General features: G+C 39.8%; 1 protein-coding gene across 1 annotated transcript in view; it reads right to left on the bottom strand.

The window, feature by feature from the left end:
• Positions 1-4,801: 4,801 nt before the first annotated feature.
• LAMB1 (laminin subunit beta 1) overlaps positions 4,802-17,863 on the bottom strand; it is a 65,646-nt gene continuing 52,584 nt past the window's right edge. Inside the window, exons 27-33 of the mRNA XM_069765038.1 lie at positions 17,083-17,286; positions 12,625-12,769; positions 12,069-12,276; positions 10,080-10,221; positions 9,675-9,851; positions 7,005-7,164; positions 4,802-5,569 (exon numbers count right to left, since the gene is read on the bottom strand). Of these exons, the coding sequence (XP_069621139.1) occupies positions 5,433-5,569; positions 7,005-7,164; positions 9,675-9,851; positions 10,080-10,221; positions 12,069-12,276; positions 12,625-12,769; positions 17,083-17,286 (1,173 nt within the window). The 3' untranslated portion in view covers positions 4,802-5,432. The remainder of the gene's footprint in view (positions 5,570-7,004; positions 7,165-9,674; positions 9,852-10,079; positions 10,222-12,068; positions 12,277-12,624; positions 12,770-17,082; positions 17,287-17,863) is intronic.

Genomic DNA, 17,863 nt, shown 5'->3' with positions numbered 1-17,863 from the left:
TTACTGTACAACTGATCAGCGATCAGAAGATGTGAAGTTGCAAGGCTACCTTGTGTTCTTAATGTTTGAGATGTTACTGTCAGCTTAGTGTAGGGCAGAAGTTTAAACTCCTCCATATTAATTTGGTAGATTATCCTTTTTTAACCCCTTAACCACCGATATGCCTTTTAACGGCGGCAATTAAGGGTACTTATGCCTCAGTGCCGCTTTTTAACGGCGCTGAGAAATAAATGTATAGTGCCCCCCAGAGTTGGAATCTCTCTGGGGTCTCGGCTACCACAGGTAGCAGAGGCCCCAGAGAACATTATTTGGGTCGGTTTTTACCAACACCAGTGTTGTGATCGCCGTTAACAGTATAACGACCACAAAAAAAAGTCAGATTTTGCATTTAAATTTCTCTCTCTGATGTGATCTTCCATCAGAGGAGAGATAAATGGGTTCCCCAGATTCCCCCCGTTGCCTCCAACGTCCCTGTAACCTCCAGTGATGTCCCCCGGGGCTAAAGCATCATCTTCCTGGAAGACAATGGCGGGCACATGCGCAGTGCGCCCGCCGAGATATGCCAGCCAGCACCCGGCAACAATAGGAAATTTTTCCTATTGGTTTATTTTGTTCACTGTGATGGGGTCTAGCACAGTGATCAAAATAAAAAAAAATAGTAAATCAAACCGCCCTTTATCACCCCCTTCGTTAGGTAAAAATAATGAAATATTTTTTTTTTCCATTTTTCCAGTAGGGTTAGAGTTGGACTAAAGTAAGTTGGGCTAAAGTTATGGTTGTGGTTATGGTTGGGATTACGGTTGGAGTTAGAATTGGGGGGTTCCACTGTTTAGTTACATCAGGGGGTCTCCAAACGCAACATGGCACCACCATTGATTCCAGCCAATTTTGCGTTTAAAAAGTCAAACTGTGCTCCCTCCCTTCTGAGTCCTGCCATGCAGCCAAACAGTGGCATTCCCCCATATACGGAGTATCGGCATACTCAGAAATTGCACAACAAATTTTGTGGTCTATTTTCTCCTGATACCCTTGCGAAAATAAAAAAATGGTTCCAAAGTAATTTTTTTGTGTGCAAAATGTTTATTTTTTCCTTCCACATTGCTTTAGTTCTCGTGAAGCACCTGAAGGGTTAATAAACTTCTTGAATGTGGTTTTAAAGGGAACCTGTCACCTGAATTTGGCGAGACCGGTTTTTGGTCATATGGGTGGAGTTTTCAGGTGTTTGATTCACCCATTCCTTACCCGCTGGCTGCATGCTGGCCGCAATATTGTATTGAAGTTCATTCTCTGTCCTCCGTAGTACACGCTTGCTCAAGGCAATCTTGCTAATGTTACAAATAATAATTAAAAAAAAGGTTATTCTCATCCTCCGATTTCGCACCCTGTTCTCGGCAGTGCAAGCGGCAGGTTCCCGTGCCAAGGATGCTATGCGAGAAGGACGTGCCATGACGTCACGATCATGTGACCGCGATGTCATCACAGGTCCTGCGCTCATACCAACCCTGGGACCGGAAGCTGCCACGTGCACCGCACACAGGCGCCAGGACTACAAGGGGCCCTCGGAGGGTGAGTATATGTTTATTTTTTATTTTAAGTCTTTTTTAAACTGTTACATACATGGCTGGGCAATATACTATGTGACTGGGCAATATACTACGTGTCTGTGCTGTATACTACGTCGCTGTGCAATATACTACGTGCCTGGGCAATATAGTACGTGACTGGGCAATATACTACGTGGGCTGTGCAATATACTACGTGGACATGCATATTCTAGAATACCCGATGCATTAGAATCGGGCCACCATCTAGTCTACTATATAATTGTCTAAGGGTCACTTCTGTCTGTCACGGATATTCATTGGTCGCGGCCTCTGTCTGTCATGGAAATCCAAGTCGCTGATTGGTCATGGCAAAACGCCCACGACCAATCAGCGACAGGCACAGTCTGCCGGCAAAATGGCCGCTCCTTCCTCCCCGCAGTCAGTGCCCGCTCCATACTCCCCTCCAGTCAGCCCTCACACAGGGTTAAGGCCAGCGTTAATGGACCGCGGCGTAACGCACTCCATTAACACAGCTATTAACCCTGTGTGACCAACTTCATACTATTCATGCTGCCTATGCAGCATCAATAGTAAAAAGATCTAATGTTACAAATAATAATAATAAAAAACCGTTATTCTCACCCTCTGACATGTCGCCCTGTCCTCGGCAGTGCAAGCGGCATGTTCCGGTGTCAAGGATGCTATGAGAGAAGGACCTGCCATGACGTCATGGTCATGTGACCGCGACGTCATCACGGGTCCTGCGCTTATACCAACCCTGGGACCGGAAGCTGCTGCATGCACCGCACACAGGCGCCAGGACTACAAGGAGCCTTCGGAGGCTGAGTATATGTTTATTTTTTATTTTAAGTCCTTTTTAACCTGTTACATACGTGGCTGGGCAATATACTACATGCCTACGTGACTGGGCAGTATACTACATGTCTGTGCTGTATACTACGTCGCTGTGCAATATACTACGTCGCTGGGCAATATACTATGTGACTGGGCAATATAGTACGTGACTGGGCAATATTCTGCGTGGTTGGGCAATATACTACGTGGACATGCATATTCTAGAATACCCGATGCGTTAGAATCTGGCCACCATCTAGTCATTTTATATCAGTGTAACCGCGCCAACTTGACAATGATTGCAGTTTACTTAGGAAAATCCTTCTGACAGGTTCGCTTTAAATCTGCAAGAAAAAAAATAAGCAAAGCGTGCATGAGACTTCAGGATTCTCATTCACTTTGTTGTTTGATATTAGGGAATTCTTCAGGTTTTGTGACAACTGCGCAGAAAAAAGCAACATACCGTAAAATAATAGATTCCTTAGCAAAACAACTTTTTTTCTACTTTTGTAAATTTGAACAGACTTAAATTCCAAAAGCGCCATTCACAGAGCAAAAGTTGCTTGAACATGTAAATCTCTGGGGGAAAAAGTCAAAGACAATTTCAATCAGATGAGTTTGGGAAAAGGATTGGACATATTAGCCCTGATTCATGAAAACCAATTACATAATTCTGGCACAAGTCGCTTTCAATAGTCAAAGTTTTTGCGCAATGCATAGTTGCGCAAAAATTGTGACTTGTTTTTTTTCACCCTTGTGGAAAAGGTGATTTAAACAATTATTGAAGCAGAGTTATGACGCCACAAATTGTCTAATTCATGACTAGCTGTGGTGTTCCTTAGGCCAGGAATCTTATACCAGTCCATGACTGGAGTAACATCTGTGGCAAGGCCAATGACATTTGTCATAAGATCCTGATTTATTAAGAGTTATGCGCCTCTTAAAGTTGCCCACTACCCTGAACCAATTACTGGCTTTGCTATTAACCCTTAAGGATAATGCCTTTTAACTATCTCCATATACCTTTTCTGCCTAGTTTAATGCCTTCCTGTTTTGCTTCCTGTGCCCTGGCACCAGCTCTGTTTCTATAGCAATCGTTATAGTTCTCATAGACTTACAATGACAGCTTGTGACCATTACTTTTGGTAGGTCAGAAGTTGCGGTCAAAAGGTGGGATTGGAGCGGCACAGATAAGGTGAAGATGGCAGCTGTTAAATATAATACTAGGGTCAGGGATCTTAGATTAGTAGCACCACTCCAGCGTTGACAAGAGCAAAACGCTGGAGTGGTGCTTTAAGGTAAGTTTCACACGTCCAAGTAGCTATGCCTGTGAATATGTTGAGTTTGGGTCATGATGAGATCTGCCGCTAGGTTCAGACACTGTTCAAGCACTGGGAAGGCCGCATTCACAACAAACATCGTTCCCACAAGCGGTCCTCATGTACACAGCGGTGGGCTGGGGAGCAGTTCACTCTTGTCTTCACCTCTATCACTAGCTTCAGTCACTAGTTCCTTCTTCTGTTAATATTGAGTGACTGGTGCTATAGATGGAGGTCAGAAGGAGGGGTTTATAATTGTGTTTTCACCACACTGTTCTTCTGCATATCAACATGGCATCTATACACATTAGATTAATGTCAGCTGCACAAGCAGTTAAACGGTTACGGCCGCTTGATTGTTGGGGGAAGATGTCAATCGCTTTGTTCTCCCATAGATAAGCCACCAGCATAGATTTGTGTCGGCAGCTTTCCCTAAAGAACACCGGAGCACTCGGCAATCGAGAGAGACGGTGCAGACAGCTGTCGGCTGAATAATCGGCCAAAGCATTTTTCAGCTAATTTTGATCTTCTGTGTATGGGGCCTTTTAATCACCATTAGGAAACAGGACTTTGTGTTTCCAAACTACCTATAGCTGTATATATACACAACAGTTGCACTTCTTAAAAAGTGACAATGTCAAGTACGTATTACCAAGAAGGATTACAGAAAATAGACATCTGTAAAAATGTTAAATATCCAATGTACACATTTGTGTGGACTAAGGGCTACCTGCCGCCTACAGAAGTTGGGTCATGTCCACATTTGAAGTTATGGAGAATTTTTAGAGAAGGATAAATTAGTATGGTGTTTACCACCCCTTTTCATTTTCTTCTCGATCAACATTGCCGAAGAGTAATTGACTGAACTAGGTGAAGTGTTAATTATACTTATTTTCTACATTCTGTATGCTTGGACAATCGAGAATTTCTTTATACCATTGGTATGATCTGTATTTTCTATAGATGAAGATACTGATTTTTAGTCTCCAGTTTGGTTAATGATATAAAACTAAACTAAAAAAAAAAAAAAAAAGATTTTTCCTGACATTTTGATAGGGTTTATATTTGAAGTGAAGAGAACCATTGTCACAGTGGTAATTGCTTGTGCTTTATTTAGGAGTGTATAACTGTGTACAGCACTTTGCGACCGGTGCAATGGTATGCCAGTGCTCCTTGTGCAGAGAAGTGGTACAATATCTTAGGCAGCATGCGTATACAGTATTTGGATCCTTGGATATGGGTTTCTTAAATCAATATAACGTTGTAGTGCAGATAACACACAATGGAGGACATAATCCAAAGACGTCACAGCGATGCCCAGTTCAGTTATCAAGAGATATCAATGGGGCAAAATTCACATTCGGTGACTCATTTTGTGCAAGATAATAATAATAATAATAATCTTTATGGGTATATTTATAGTTAGACAATAAGGATTTACTAAAATAATTTTAGCGTGCACACAGACTACATGTAGTGAAAACAATAATGGTTATAAAATAAAATGCTAATAGAAAATTAGCCTTGTGTAAGCCGATGGCTACATAGAAATGTGGAATGTTAAAAACACTGCATTGGTTTCCAAATCATTACTCAAATTTGTTTTTTATTCAACAAAACAGAGAATAGAGTGTTGTTGTGTGTTCCGCTGAACATCCAATAAATTAGAGAACCATTGGTCCCAATTACTCGGTTTCTATTGGTAAAATGTGGTTTACAAGCAGGTGCTGTATACTGCTGCTTTCTGGCTGATGCTTTGTAAGAGTTCCCTGACTTGTTCTTCCAAAGCCACAAGCGTTTTGGCTTTTTCTTCCAATATTCTTTGGTTGTCTTCATAAGATTTTTCTAAATCTAACAAAAAAAAATCTGAAAATTAGATTGGTCTATATTATAATTTCCATAACACTAAATTTTACAAAAATCTTTGAATATTTTATCGGAAACAGAATGTGCAATATTACCCATGGCTAGTGTGCCTTCTATTGATAAGGCCATTTTCAGTGTGATTCCTCATCAAAAAGCCACAACAGATTACAAAACAATATGTGAGGGAAGGTCCACATCACATTGTACTCCCTGCTCAGTTTGGGAATTCTGTCCAAATAGCCGAAAAATAATATTCATGTGCACTATCCTTCCTTCGCCCACAACACATTCATTTTACAGTCTAAAATCTGAAACTTTGGACTTCGATTGACCTCCTTTCTGGTTATGTCTATCATTTTTAATTCATACTTGACTAATACCTTAGAAGAATTCATTAACCTAGGTATTTAGGATGAACAGCATAAAAAAGTCCCATAATCCCTTTTACAAAACAGAACATGATATAAATTGATAAATATTATTAAATGATTGTAACACTGATTGATGTGACAGGCCAGGCTTATCCTACCCTAAGGCCCTAACTAAGTGACTACCTGGTATTCACTAGAACCTCTGATGGTCAGGATAGGCTTGGCACAGGTAGTCACCAGGTAACACTCCAGGGCAATCCCTGGATCTGCAGTAGCTAATGGAAGGGTCAGAGGCACAGGTACGTGGAACAGGGGAATAAAGACATAGTCAGGGCAGGCAGCACAGGTTCAGAGTATAAGGCCAGGAGCGGAAAGGTCAAACAGGTCTGGTTTACAAACCGGGTTGATAACTGGAGAGACAGAACAAACATCCACCCACAGGATCCAGAGACTAGCAACTGGGAACCATTGATCAGGCAGGAGTGGTGGGAGGAGCTTCCTAATAAACGCTGCTGCCTATGGATAGGCTGGGGAGGGCAAACACTGCAGGACACAGCAAGGTTAAATTTCTGTAAGAGCTGGCCACGCCTCCCTATAGCCAGGTGGAGATTCTCTAGGAGCACAGCTGGCAGTGAGAAAAAGGGAGCTCAGGGAGATGGTCTGACGCTGGGGGAGTAGAGTAGTGAACACAGTGAAAGGGCGGCGCTGAGAAAGCGTGCAAGACTCCACATGACAATGATGTAAATGCTGTAATTTGTGACTCCTAAAAAGCAACAAATTTTTCCCAGCTAACAAAAAACTTTTATGCCTGCAAAAATACAGAGATGAGAGGCAAAAATTAAAAAGCTTGCTCATCACATCAAAACGGTTTTGGGCATGGTCAATAAGGGATTAAAGTAGGAAGCAAATTCTTCACTTCTAACTGATCTATTCTTTTTGGTCTGTTCCACATACAAAGTGACAAAGGAATATCCTGTCCATATTAACATTTATGCAAATGTTACTGTACCACAAAGTAATTTGTGAAACTAAGGTGATAAAATTATTACCTTTTAGTAGGTTAAGCTTCTTGTTTGCTTTCGATAACAAGGCTTTTGCTTCATTCTGAAGTTGCTCTGCTTTCCTTCTGGCTTCTGATGAATCTTCAGCTTTTTTTGCTATTAAATCTTCAACTTGCTTATATTTATTACTAAGTTCATCATCCAGAACCTGCAATGTTGGAAACTATCATTAGGGGGCATCAGTTAGGCGTTGTGTGGTGTAAACAAGCAGGTTCTATGAATGGACTATGCATTTTGGCAGGTATGAATGTCCTTCACGACCTGATCCTTCTAAGCTGTGTGCTCTGAAATAAGAGTTACAAATTCCAAACCCCGAGAGCTGCTCTTGGAATTGTTGATCCTCATTAGCATGTTATTATAACTCGTTCCTTTCCAAAGTACAGCTTAAAGAAACATCTGCCTTATAACAGAAATAATCACTGTTCAATTGAATTGTATCCAAGAGAAAGAAGTAGTTTGTCCAGGATTACAAAATGCAGCTGCATTCTCAACACCTGGACGTGAGCGGTATTCACATCATAGGAGTGGAGCTGAAATACTAGGTAACCCATGGGCAGATGTGGCACCATTTATGAAGGAACGGCCCCTTAAACATCCTGTTCGCATCTGCCGCACATTTACTGCAGATATTGGCACTTAATGTATGGAGTGGGTTTAGGAGCTGCGTTGTACAGCTGGTACGACTACTTTGATTGGAGTTAGCCCTGATTGCAAGTCTTTTACTTCTTGATAATGGCATTCCCGAGATTAGGAACAGGCCTCCCCCCCTACAACATGATCGCGGAGTACCCGTGGATTGGTATGGCAGACACTGTTCTTCAGTAGGCTACAAGTTGACAACCTATTGGAATCTATCGATCTTGGGTTTCAGTAATTACGCAATAGACTGTATTACTATAATATTGCAATGTATTGTTTAACCAATCAAGTGTTCACAGGTTCAAGTCCCCTAAAAAGTACAAAGAATATTAGAAAATATTTGAACCCGCTTTGGCCAATTTTTGTTTTTTCGTTTTGTTCCCCCTTCCCTTCTTGTAAGAGCCATAACTATTTTTTTTTCCCCATCCACATAGACATACGAAGGCTGTTTTTGCGGGACGAGTTGTACTTGTGAAGGACCTCTTCCATTTTGCCAAATAGTGTACTGGAAAACGGGAAAAAAATTCCATGTGCAGTAACATTGCGGAAAAAAAACACTTTTTTTTTTTAAGGAATTGTGTTTACGATGTACATTGTGTGGTAAAAATGACCTGGCAATATGATTCTCATCAGTACGATTAGGCAACACTACACTTATCCAATTATTTTTGTTACATATTATTAGTTATAAAATATCAGAAATTTGTAAAGATAACAAAACAAAAAGTCGCCATTTTTCGAGATCCATAACTTTTCGACTTTCCAGTCAACTCGTATAGAGCTATGTGAGGGCTTATTTTTGTTGTGGGACAAGAAGATGTTTTTATTGACACCATTTTAGAACAGATATGCCATTTTAAATAGCTTCTCACAGCATTTTTTGCAGCTTCCCCAAAAAAATGTTCTTTTCGGTTTTCGGTGTTTACCAATTTGGGTTAATTTTTAATATTGATAGATCAGACATTTAGGTACCCTGCGACAACACAAGTTTTTTTTTTTTGTTTGTTTTTTTACTATATTTGATTTCAATGGGGAAGAAGAGGGGTTATTTGAACTTTTTGTTTTCTTTTTACTGTATTTATTAGTCCCCTTAGGGATATGAGCCTGACATTGTGTGATCACTTGTGCTGCTACATATAGTATATGCAGTAAAAATCATGGTCTTGTTTGAAGCTCTTTAACAGGGGGCACTGATGATTGTGTCATGGACGCCGATGGGCTCACAGAATGAGGCACCCCCATGCGATGGGCTGTTAACCCATTATCTACCAATGTCCTTTTTTGGGACGCCTAATCTTTAGCTTCTAGCAACTAAGATTTTATAATTTTTATAATTAGGTCCAATTTTTTGTGTTGTGCTTGTAAAATGAATGTTTTCAAAATAGGAAATAATTGAATATTGGGACGCCCTTTTCTAAAAAATCTGTACTTGTAAAAATTTTAATTTGGAAAGTAATGGGTTAATGCTGCTGCCAGAGTTTAACAGTGGCATGTAACAGGGTAACCCCTTTAAAACCTATATATGGCTGAAGTTGTTAAAGGGCTAAAAACATGAAAAAAAAATGCTTACATTACCCCTTTTTCCGAAATGTAAATAGGGACATCTAAAAAGTAAAAAAGTAGGATATTTTGTACAGTCATGTGTATAATTGACCAAACTAGTAAAATACAAAACTATTTATCCCCGTACAATAAATCGAGGGTGAAAAATGAGAAATCTGAGTTTTTTTTGGTAACATTACCGCTTTAAAAAAATGGAATAAAGAGACTGTAAAGTCATATGGACCCCAAAATGATGATAAGAAAACAGCTTCGACAAGCAAAAATCAAGCCCCAATTTTTTGTTGATTGGAAAATAAAAAAAATAGATGTTATATCTCATGGTAAGCAAGGAGGAAAAAAAATTGCAAAAAAAAACCAAACAAAATAAAATGCTTGCATCTCCAAGGGGTTAAAGATATCCTGTGCCTTTCTCTGGAATGCATCCCACAAAGTCTAACCATTTTCATATACTCTAACCTTCTTTACACCATCAGCATTAGTCTTTGCATCCTCTGTTGATTTCTCTATGGAATTTAGTGTTGCAGAATTGGCAGCTGATTTTTTCAGTAGTTCTCCAAGACTTTTTTCAAGATTAGAAATCCGTTGGGTTGCATTATTTAATGTTTCTTCTGAAGCTGCAGCTTCTGATTCAATCTGTGAACAGAAAGTCATCATATTCTGACTATTTGTTAATATAATTGAAACCTAAAAGAAATAATAAAGTTGTTAAAATTACACTTTTTTTTTTTAAGTATTAGATATTTAAAAAAAAAGACCTGTATTAAATGCATTGCATTTTCCCTAGTAGTTTGAAACCTCTTTAGTCGTGAAAACAAGCAATTCATCTGTTCTCTGCTTTAAATGAATTTATTTTTAACTTACGGAAGTGAGCAGGTTATTTGTTCCTTTTATGTCATCATCTGCCTGTTTAATGGCTTTTTCAGCTGCACTTTGGGCTTTGTCGGCTTCCTCCAGAGCTTCTTTCACCAGGTCAGCTGCAGCTTTAATATCTGATGCAGATTTGCTGTGACCAAAAAGTTAATTAAGGTTCATTCAATCTTTTCAGATTTTGGGAAAAAAAAAGACTTAAAATTATAAAATATCTCAACTCAGAGAGAAGATAAACTATTACCCAGCACGTTCCTGTTTGTTTGATTTTTTTTTTTTCAAAACCTCAAAAAATATAATTTTCTTGAGTCTTCAATTAACATTTGCAGGGTCTTTCTGGCTATCGACAGGCTTGAAGTCACTATTAGAGCAGGGATACCGGTTTTAACCTTCTTTCTGCCTACTAGAGTTGGCCTCTACATTCAACAATCTCTCTCGTATCTATAGGAGACCACAATTCTTTGTGCCCCAATGTCTGCCCATTTACAAAAGAAGTATTGGACAAGTTTGGTTGTTTTCTTCCAAAATAAGAGGTACGATATTGTCTGGCATCCCCTTATTTCCAGCTCTTTATTAGGCTGTGATAAACACACGTTTATGGAAGAAGCTGTAGGCCAAATGTTCTTTTAAAGGACCGTTATCTAATGTTAGCTCAAAAGGGACTTCCGAGCAAGGCAGAAAATTCAGCAGTGACTGTACCATGCCGAATAGAAACGATGTGTAATATACACACTGCTAGGATTCTTGTTCAACCAGTCAGTATGTGACTGCTCATATGGAATTTTTGTATACTTACGGTCACATGTTGACTACATACTCTACTTGCTTCTCACAATGTTCTACTAAGAAAAGCAGGCATATAACTGCAAGTATGCAATTTCACCTATGAGCGATCGCTGGATAACTACTTGAATCAGAAAGGAGAGCGGAATCCTAACAGTGTGTATGTTACACACTGTTAGGATTCGGCACGATGAAGTCAATGCTGAATTTTTCTGCTAGGTTTGGAAAACCAGTTTAAAGTTAGTTATACACATTAGGCAACGGTCCTTTATAAGTTTATCTGGCCTACAGCTATTTCTTCCTTAATGTAGCACAAATAAAGAGAGGGGAAATAAGGAGATGCCAAACAATATGTGCACTACTTATTTTGGAGGAAACAGGATGTTGCCTGGCCTAGGTGGAGATTTCAAGCACAATCTGCAATAGCTTATTGTTGTATTATTAAACTTGTGCTTAATAATTTATTAAGAATTCAGAAAACTAATTTGACACCAGATTCAGAAAGTCATACTATTACTAGACCGGGCCAAAACATAGTATTACAGTATTTTTCACAGTATTAGATATTCATGTATGTGCAAAATGTGTAGTTTAGAAGAAGGGTAGAAGGAATTCCGCTAACACAGGGCCAGGTTTTTGTAAATTGAGGTATGCAGTTTTCTGACTGTGGGTTACGCCAGACGACTAGTAGCCTTAGACTGCAAACAGGATAGAAGTTTGGGACAGCTATGTTCCTCCTAATTGCAATGAACAGGGAGAAATTAAGAATGCTTGTATGTGTCAGTCTGGATTTTGTGTTTTCTTGAATGGAGGAAAATCCCAAGATTTAGGGCATATTAATAAAAGTTTATTTGAATTTTAGTAAGAAAACCTCTTTCCAGTGCAGCGATAATTACAATTGATGTGAGAATTGATAAACAACCTATTAAGCTATGTTTCCACCCATACACTTTAGATAGCAGTTGGCCAACAGCTACCACAGCCGACTCTCCAATACTCCAAGTGCTCACTTGGTTGAGTGCTCCTGTATCCTGAGAGAGCTGCTGCCACAATAGCACTATCTGAGGCTTATCTCCGGGAGAACAAAAGGATTGGCAGTCTGAAATTGGACATTCCAGATCTTTTTCTCATGTGACAATCATCTGTGGGTGGTTCCCATACAGTACACCTAGTACAATTGCTGCCCAATAATTGTATTACCTGGATTGTTTGGCTTCTTCTAAGAGAGACTCTGCTCTGGCTATATCTCCAGCACTTTGTAGAAGGATTGTCTCCACTCCAGAAAGACTTTCCACACGTTCACGTATATCATCAGTTAAAGCTTGTAACTGCTCAGGTGTGGTTGGCATCTCCATTTTTAAAACCTCATTGGCAACAGCTTCTATACTGTCCAAGTCAGCTCCATCCTCTGTCAGTAATACAAAGACATAAAATATTATCTATTCCATTCTTTAAGGTCTGATAGCTCCTTGTGAGGTCTGCATTGGAAATCTTACATAAAGCCCACTAGATCAGCCCTTAGGGTCTTTCTGCAATTTGGCATCTTATAGTGACAATCTGCTGGTGGAAGACCAACACCCTTCTACGATGGATGACCCCTGGTCTCATGGCCATGTTTAAAATCGGAAAGATGCGTCTGTATCTTGTAGAAAAAATTCCAACCCTTTACAGATACATTAAGAAATAAATCAGCACAGATTGTTTCAAGGGTGGACATGGCAAACAAGCAATGCCTGTAGAGTGAAATTATACTTACGCATCAAAAAGTCTCTTATTTGTTTGATGAGATTCCTTAGATCTTCATTGCTTTTGTCTACTTTCTCCTTTGTTGCATTTGCTTTGTTGAGAACACTTTGAGCAGTTTGTCTAGCTTCTTCTGCCTTCAGCTTTGACTCCGCAACCTTAAACAGAGGAAAATAATGCACAAACCTTTAAGGCTATTTCATACGTCAGTTATTTTTTTGGTAAATGTACTATTTGTTATTTTTCCACATGTCCTTTTTTGTGAACTGATTTTCTTCCAAACAGTCAAAAAAAAAGGGGACATGTCCAACTTTAATTTGTGTTGCGGATCAGACTTGCTACTAAAAGTCAATGTTCCCGTGAGAAAAAAAAAAGTGATAACACACGGATGTTACCCATGTGCTGTAAGTATTTTACTGTTTAATGGGTAGGAGCAGCAAATATTTGTTTCCTTCATATAAGAAAAGTGGATGCATCAAGGATTGTAAAAATGTACACACAAACCTAAAATTGGTCCAGCACAAAAAAAAACAAAACGTATGGACTGCCTCATGTATGGGAAAAAATATATATTGTGAAATTGACCTAACTTTATTTAACCTCTTACCGACCATTGATATGCCTTTTAACAGTGGCAGTTAAGGGGCCTTATTCCTCAGCGCCGCTTTTTAACAGCGCTGAGAAATAAGGGTATAGCGTCCCACTGCGATGGAAAATCTCCGGGCTCTCTGCTACCGGAGATAGCTGAGATCCTGGAGAACATGATTGACATGATTCAGGTTGGTTTTTACAGTCCCCAGTCTCATGATCGGCATTATTCACTGAATAACGGCGATCGGAAAAAAAAGTCCAATTTTCAATTCATTTCTCTCGCCTCTGATATGCTCTAGCATGCCAGAGGAGAGAAAGAGATGTGGTCCCCTGAGCCCACCCCCCCAGGTACCTCCGGCTTGGTCCTCCGGCTCGGTCCCCCGGCCCACAGCGTCATTTTCCTGGAAGGAGAGATCTGCCGGTCGGTACCCGACAACAATAGATTTTTCCTATTGTTTAATTTTGATCACTGTGATAGACCCCATAAGTGATCAAAATGAAAAAAAAAATAGTAAATCAACCCCCCCTTTATCACCCCCTTAGTTGGGTAAAAATATTAAAATAAAAAGTGTTTGTTTTTTTTTACATTCTTTGCAGTTAGTGTTAGGGTTGGGATCAGAGTTGGGGCTAGGGTTGTGGTTAGGGGTTAGGGTTGGGGCTGTGAGAGGGTTGAAGTTAGAATTGATTGGGGATTTCCAGTGTTTAGGGTACAGTGTAAGGGGTCTCCCTCCCTTCTGAGCTCTGCAATGCGCCCAAACAGTGGCTCCCCCCCACCTCACATATGGGGTACCGGCGTTCTCAGGAGAAATTGCACAACAAATTTTGTGGTCCATTTTCTCCTGATACCCTTGTGAAAATAAAGTTTGGGTCTAAAGTAAATTTTTTGTGAAAAAGTAAAATGTTCATTTTTTTCCTTCTGCATTGCTTTAGTTCTCGTGAAGCACCTGAAGGGTTAATAAACTTCTTGAATGTGATTTTGAGCATCTTGCGGGGTGCAGTTTTTAGAATGGTGTCACTTTTGGGTATTTTCTGTCATATTGACCCCTCAAAACTCACTTCAAATGTGAGGTGATCCCTTTAAAATGGTTTTGTAAATTTGTTGGAAAAATGAGAAATTGCTGGTCAACTTTTAACCCTTATAACTTCCTAACAAAACGTGTCAGTGGTCAGAATTGTAAAAATTTTCTTAGTCATTAAGGTCAAAATTGGCTCGGTCACTAAAGGGGTTAAATAAAAAAAAATTGGCCTACTTTTGGAAAGGTGGCTATAATGTCAATTGTAGTCAACATTAGCTGCAGTGCAAATACATTGCTTGAGACAGGGGCAGATATATAGCCGGTGCAGCTGCACTGGGGCCCAGAGGTGGAGGGGGCCTTACAGGGCAGTAATAATGAGGGCAATTTGGCCTGTTCAGAGTCTGAGGCTCCATGGGCAGATGGCCAGATTGCCCTCATCATATGCGCTGTGCTGGGCAGGGAGGGACGGCAGCAGAGTCGCAGGAAAATCTGTCCCAAGTTCCTGCCTAGTGCTTTCTCTAACACAGGCATGCGCGGTTCGATGACGTCAGCTCTTCTATCATTTAAAAAGTTGCCGGCAACAAAGAAAGAAACGGTGCTGGTGAAGAACGGATGGTCAGGTGAGTGTTTATTTTTTGACATTACACGGGGAGAGGACAATAGGAGGGATGTAGGGGAAAGGACAATGAGGGGTGTGAGGATTGGGATGGGAGTAAGAGGTACTTACAATGGACTTATGAACAGGGGAGGAGGACATTAGATATGGATGTAAAAATTAATTGGGTGGTGGAGGAAGGTGTTGAGTCCGTGACAGTGTCATAATGAATTATAGGATGAGGAGAGGACACTATGAGGGACTTCAAATTTAATGGGGAGAGGGAGGGGGTAAGGTGCATAGGACACCTTGCAGTTAATTGAAGGTGGGAGAATAGGCTGTTAGGGACTTGTAATGAACTGGGAGGTGGCGGACGATGTTGAGTACCTGATAAAGACTTCTCCCACCCCTAATCTGCTATCAAAGACTTATCAAATGTAGGGGAGGTACAGAGGACAGGGATAAAGATTATGTGCACACATTCAGGATTTACAGCAGAAAACTTTGCTGCGTATCCTAATTTGTTGGCAGGAAGAAGGATGCGTAAATGCGTAAAATACATTTCTTCCACTTTTTTACATGCTTTTGTTGCATATTTTCCCACACTCATTAATATGGGTGAAACAATCGACGTTAAAATCTGCTTAATCTGCAAGGAAAATTAAGCAACATGTGTTTGAGACTTCAGGGATCTCATTCACTTTGTTTGTACTGTAAAACCTTGCATACTTTCCATATATAGCCTTCCAGTTAATTGGGAAGAGTCAAAGAGTCTGAATAGTTTATTAGGTGGCGGAGATTATAGTTAATGGGGGAACAGTGCTGCTTAACGCTTTATATCTTGATTGGTGCGTGGCTAATAGTATATTAATGGTGGGGTACGTTTCTGCAGTCAGGGGTGCAGTGTGATGGAAATGTGTAGATATACAATATATGTAAGATTGTTATTTTTAGGATTGCGGTGATCATCGTGACAAGATGAGTCGTGGCTGTGAGATGTCAAAATTAAGGTCTGACCAGATGAACAAAGAACGGCAGAAAACTAATCAGACGAGACATCAGCGGTCACTGGATGTTAGAATTATTCTGTATCTGCACTATGACTTGGAGTGATAATGCGTGTAAAATCCCTTAGGCTGCATTCTCACTTTTTTTTTTTTTTTTTTTAATTGGATTGCACACAGATTTCAATGGTTGTATAAAAATCTTCACACATCCATGAAAATCACGGATCTGAGAATGAGACCCATGAGGGTCAGAGAATGTCCTGTTCTGATCAGATTTTGAGTATCAGAATAGGACATGATCAATGCATCTAAAAGCGGGCAGCACACGGACATTGAGCACTGATATAGAAAATTTAGCCTTATGTATAGCACAGTCCCTTAGTATATAGTATACTTACATATTATGTATAGCAGTCCCTTAGTATATAGTGTACTCATATTATATATAACAGTCCCTCTGTATATAGTGTACTCACTTATGTATAGCACAGTCCCTTAATAAGCGAGTACACTATATACTATGTATAGCACAGTCCCTCAGTATATAGTGTGCTAGCATATTATGTATATCACAATCCCTTTGTATATAGTGTACTCACTTATGTATACAACAGTTCTTTAGTATATATAGTGTATTCACTTATTAAGTATAGCGCAGTTATATAGTTTCCTCTTATTATGAACAACACCGTCCCTTATTTCGTATCATCCTCTCTAGTTATGTATGGGGCGGCCCTTTATTATATAGCTTTCCCTGCTGTTATAAACAGTGTTGTCCCTTACATAGCGTATTCTCGTTATTGTTAATCGCAGCACCCTCTCTATATTACATAGTCCTCTCTTGTTAGATATAAAATTACTGCTGATGGAGCAGCATCTGACCTGAAGAGACCAGTCCATCAGCCTCCTCCCTTAGAAAAGAAGCTTTACCACTCTCCATCAGCCGTCATTTCAGTTTATGTCTAACAAGAGAGGACGGTATGTAGTAAAAAACAGGGCTCTATATACTCCGATATGCAAGGGACAGAGCTGTACATAACAAGAAAGGGATCTGTATAATAAGGGACTACAATATACATAATAAGGGGAGACTAGACATTTCTTGCACAGGGGCCCCAAGCTGTCAGTATCGCCTCTGGCTTGAGATGTTTCACTAAGGGCCCTGGATCTGCCTCATATGGCCTATTTTTCATATTTAAAGACAGAGAAAGGCACAGCTGGGAAAAATATATCTGATCTGTGATGATGGACCTCTCACGTACCAGTTTAGAGAGTTCCTCCACTTCTGCCATAGCACTCAGAATCTCTCTATCGAAATTCATCGTTGTTTTCCATGCATTATGGGCCACGGTTACCAACCCATCACAGCCTTCTCCACCACATTTCCTCTTGCCATCTTTTGTTGTGCAACCAAGGCCGCCACATTGTGAATCATCACATGATGCACCAACCGAACTTCCACAGGTCTATGGAAAAAAAAAAATAAAAACTCAAAACATCTAGCAACAACTACTTAAAATGTATCTGCAATGCCATACACAGAATTATAAAATTGGGATCAAGTATTTCTCCTGTGTGCTGGGAAGAAAAAAAACAAAAACTATAGACTGCAGATAGGGCATCAAACCAAATACAAACCAATTTTTGAAAGTTCTTGTACAACTTTGATGCTCTGTTGTATGTTTGGATCAATCCTGCTGATCTATTCCATTAGTATCACATTAAAAAGTAATTATTATAACCCCTTCACGACTGGACAATTCTTTTCAGTTTCTCTTCCCTTTGTAAACCCCCAAGAGCCATATATTTTTTGTTTTCTGTCAAAGCCATCTGAGGGCTTTTTTGGGGGGAATGAGTTGAAGTTTTGAATGTCACCACTTAATCATAGTGTGGTGAAATCGCAAACAAAAAAATATGATTGCCATTTTTTTTTTTTTTTTTAAAGGTTTTCACGGTGGTCTTTGCAGTAAAAATGATCTGGCAATAAGATTATCCATGTGACAATACCAAACGTGTATAATTTTTTATTATTATTATTATTTC

The sequence above is a fragment of the Ranitomeya imitator genome, chromosome 4 (genome assembly GCF_032444005.1).
Source record: "Ranitomeya imitator isolate aRanImi1 chromosome 4, aRanImi1.pri, whole genome shotgun sequence".
Taxonomy (NCBI): domain Eukaryota; kingdom Metazoa; phylum Chordata; class Amphibia; order Anura; family Dendrobatidae; genus Ranitomeya; species Ranitomeya imitator.
This window is presented reverse-complemented; position numbering and strand designations above follow the sequence as displayed.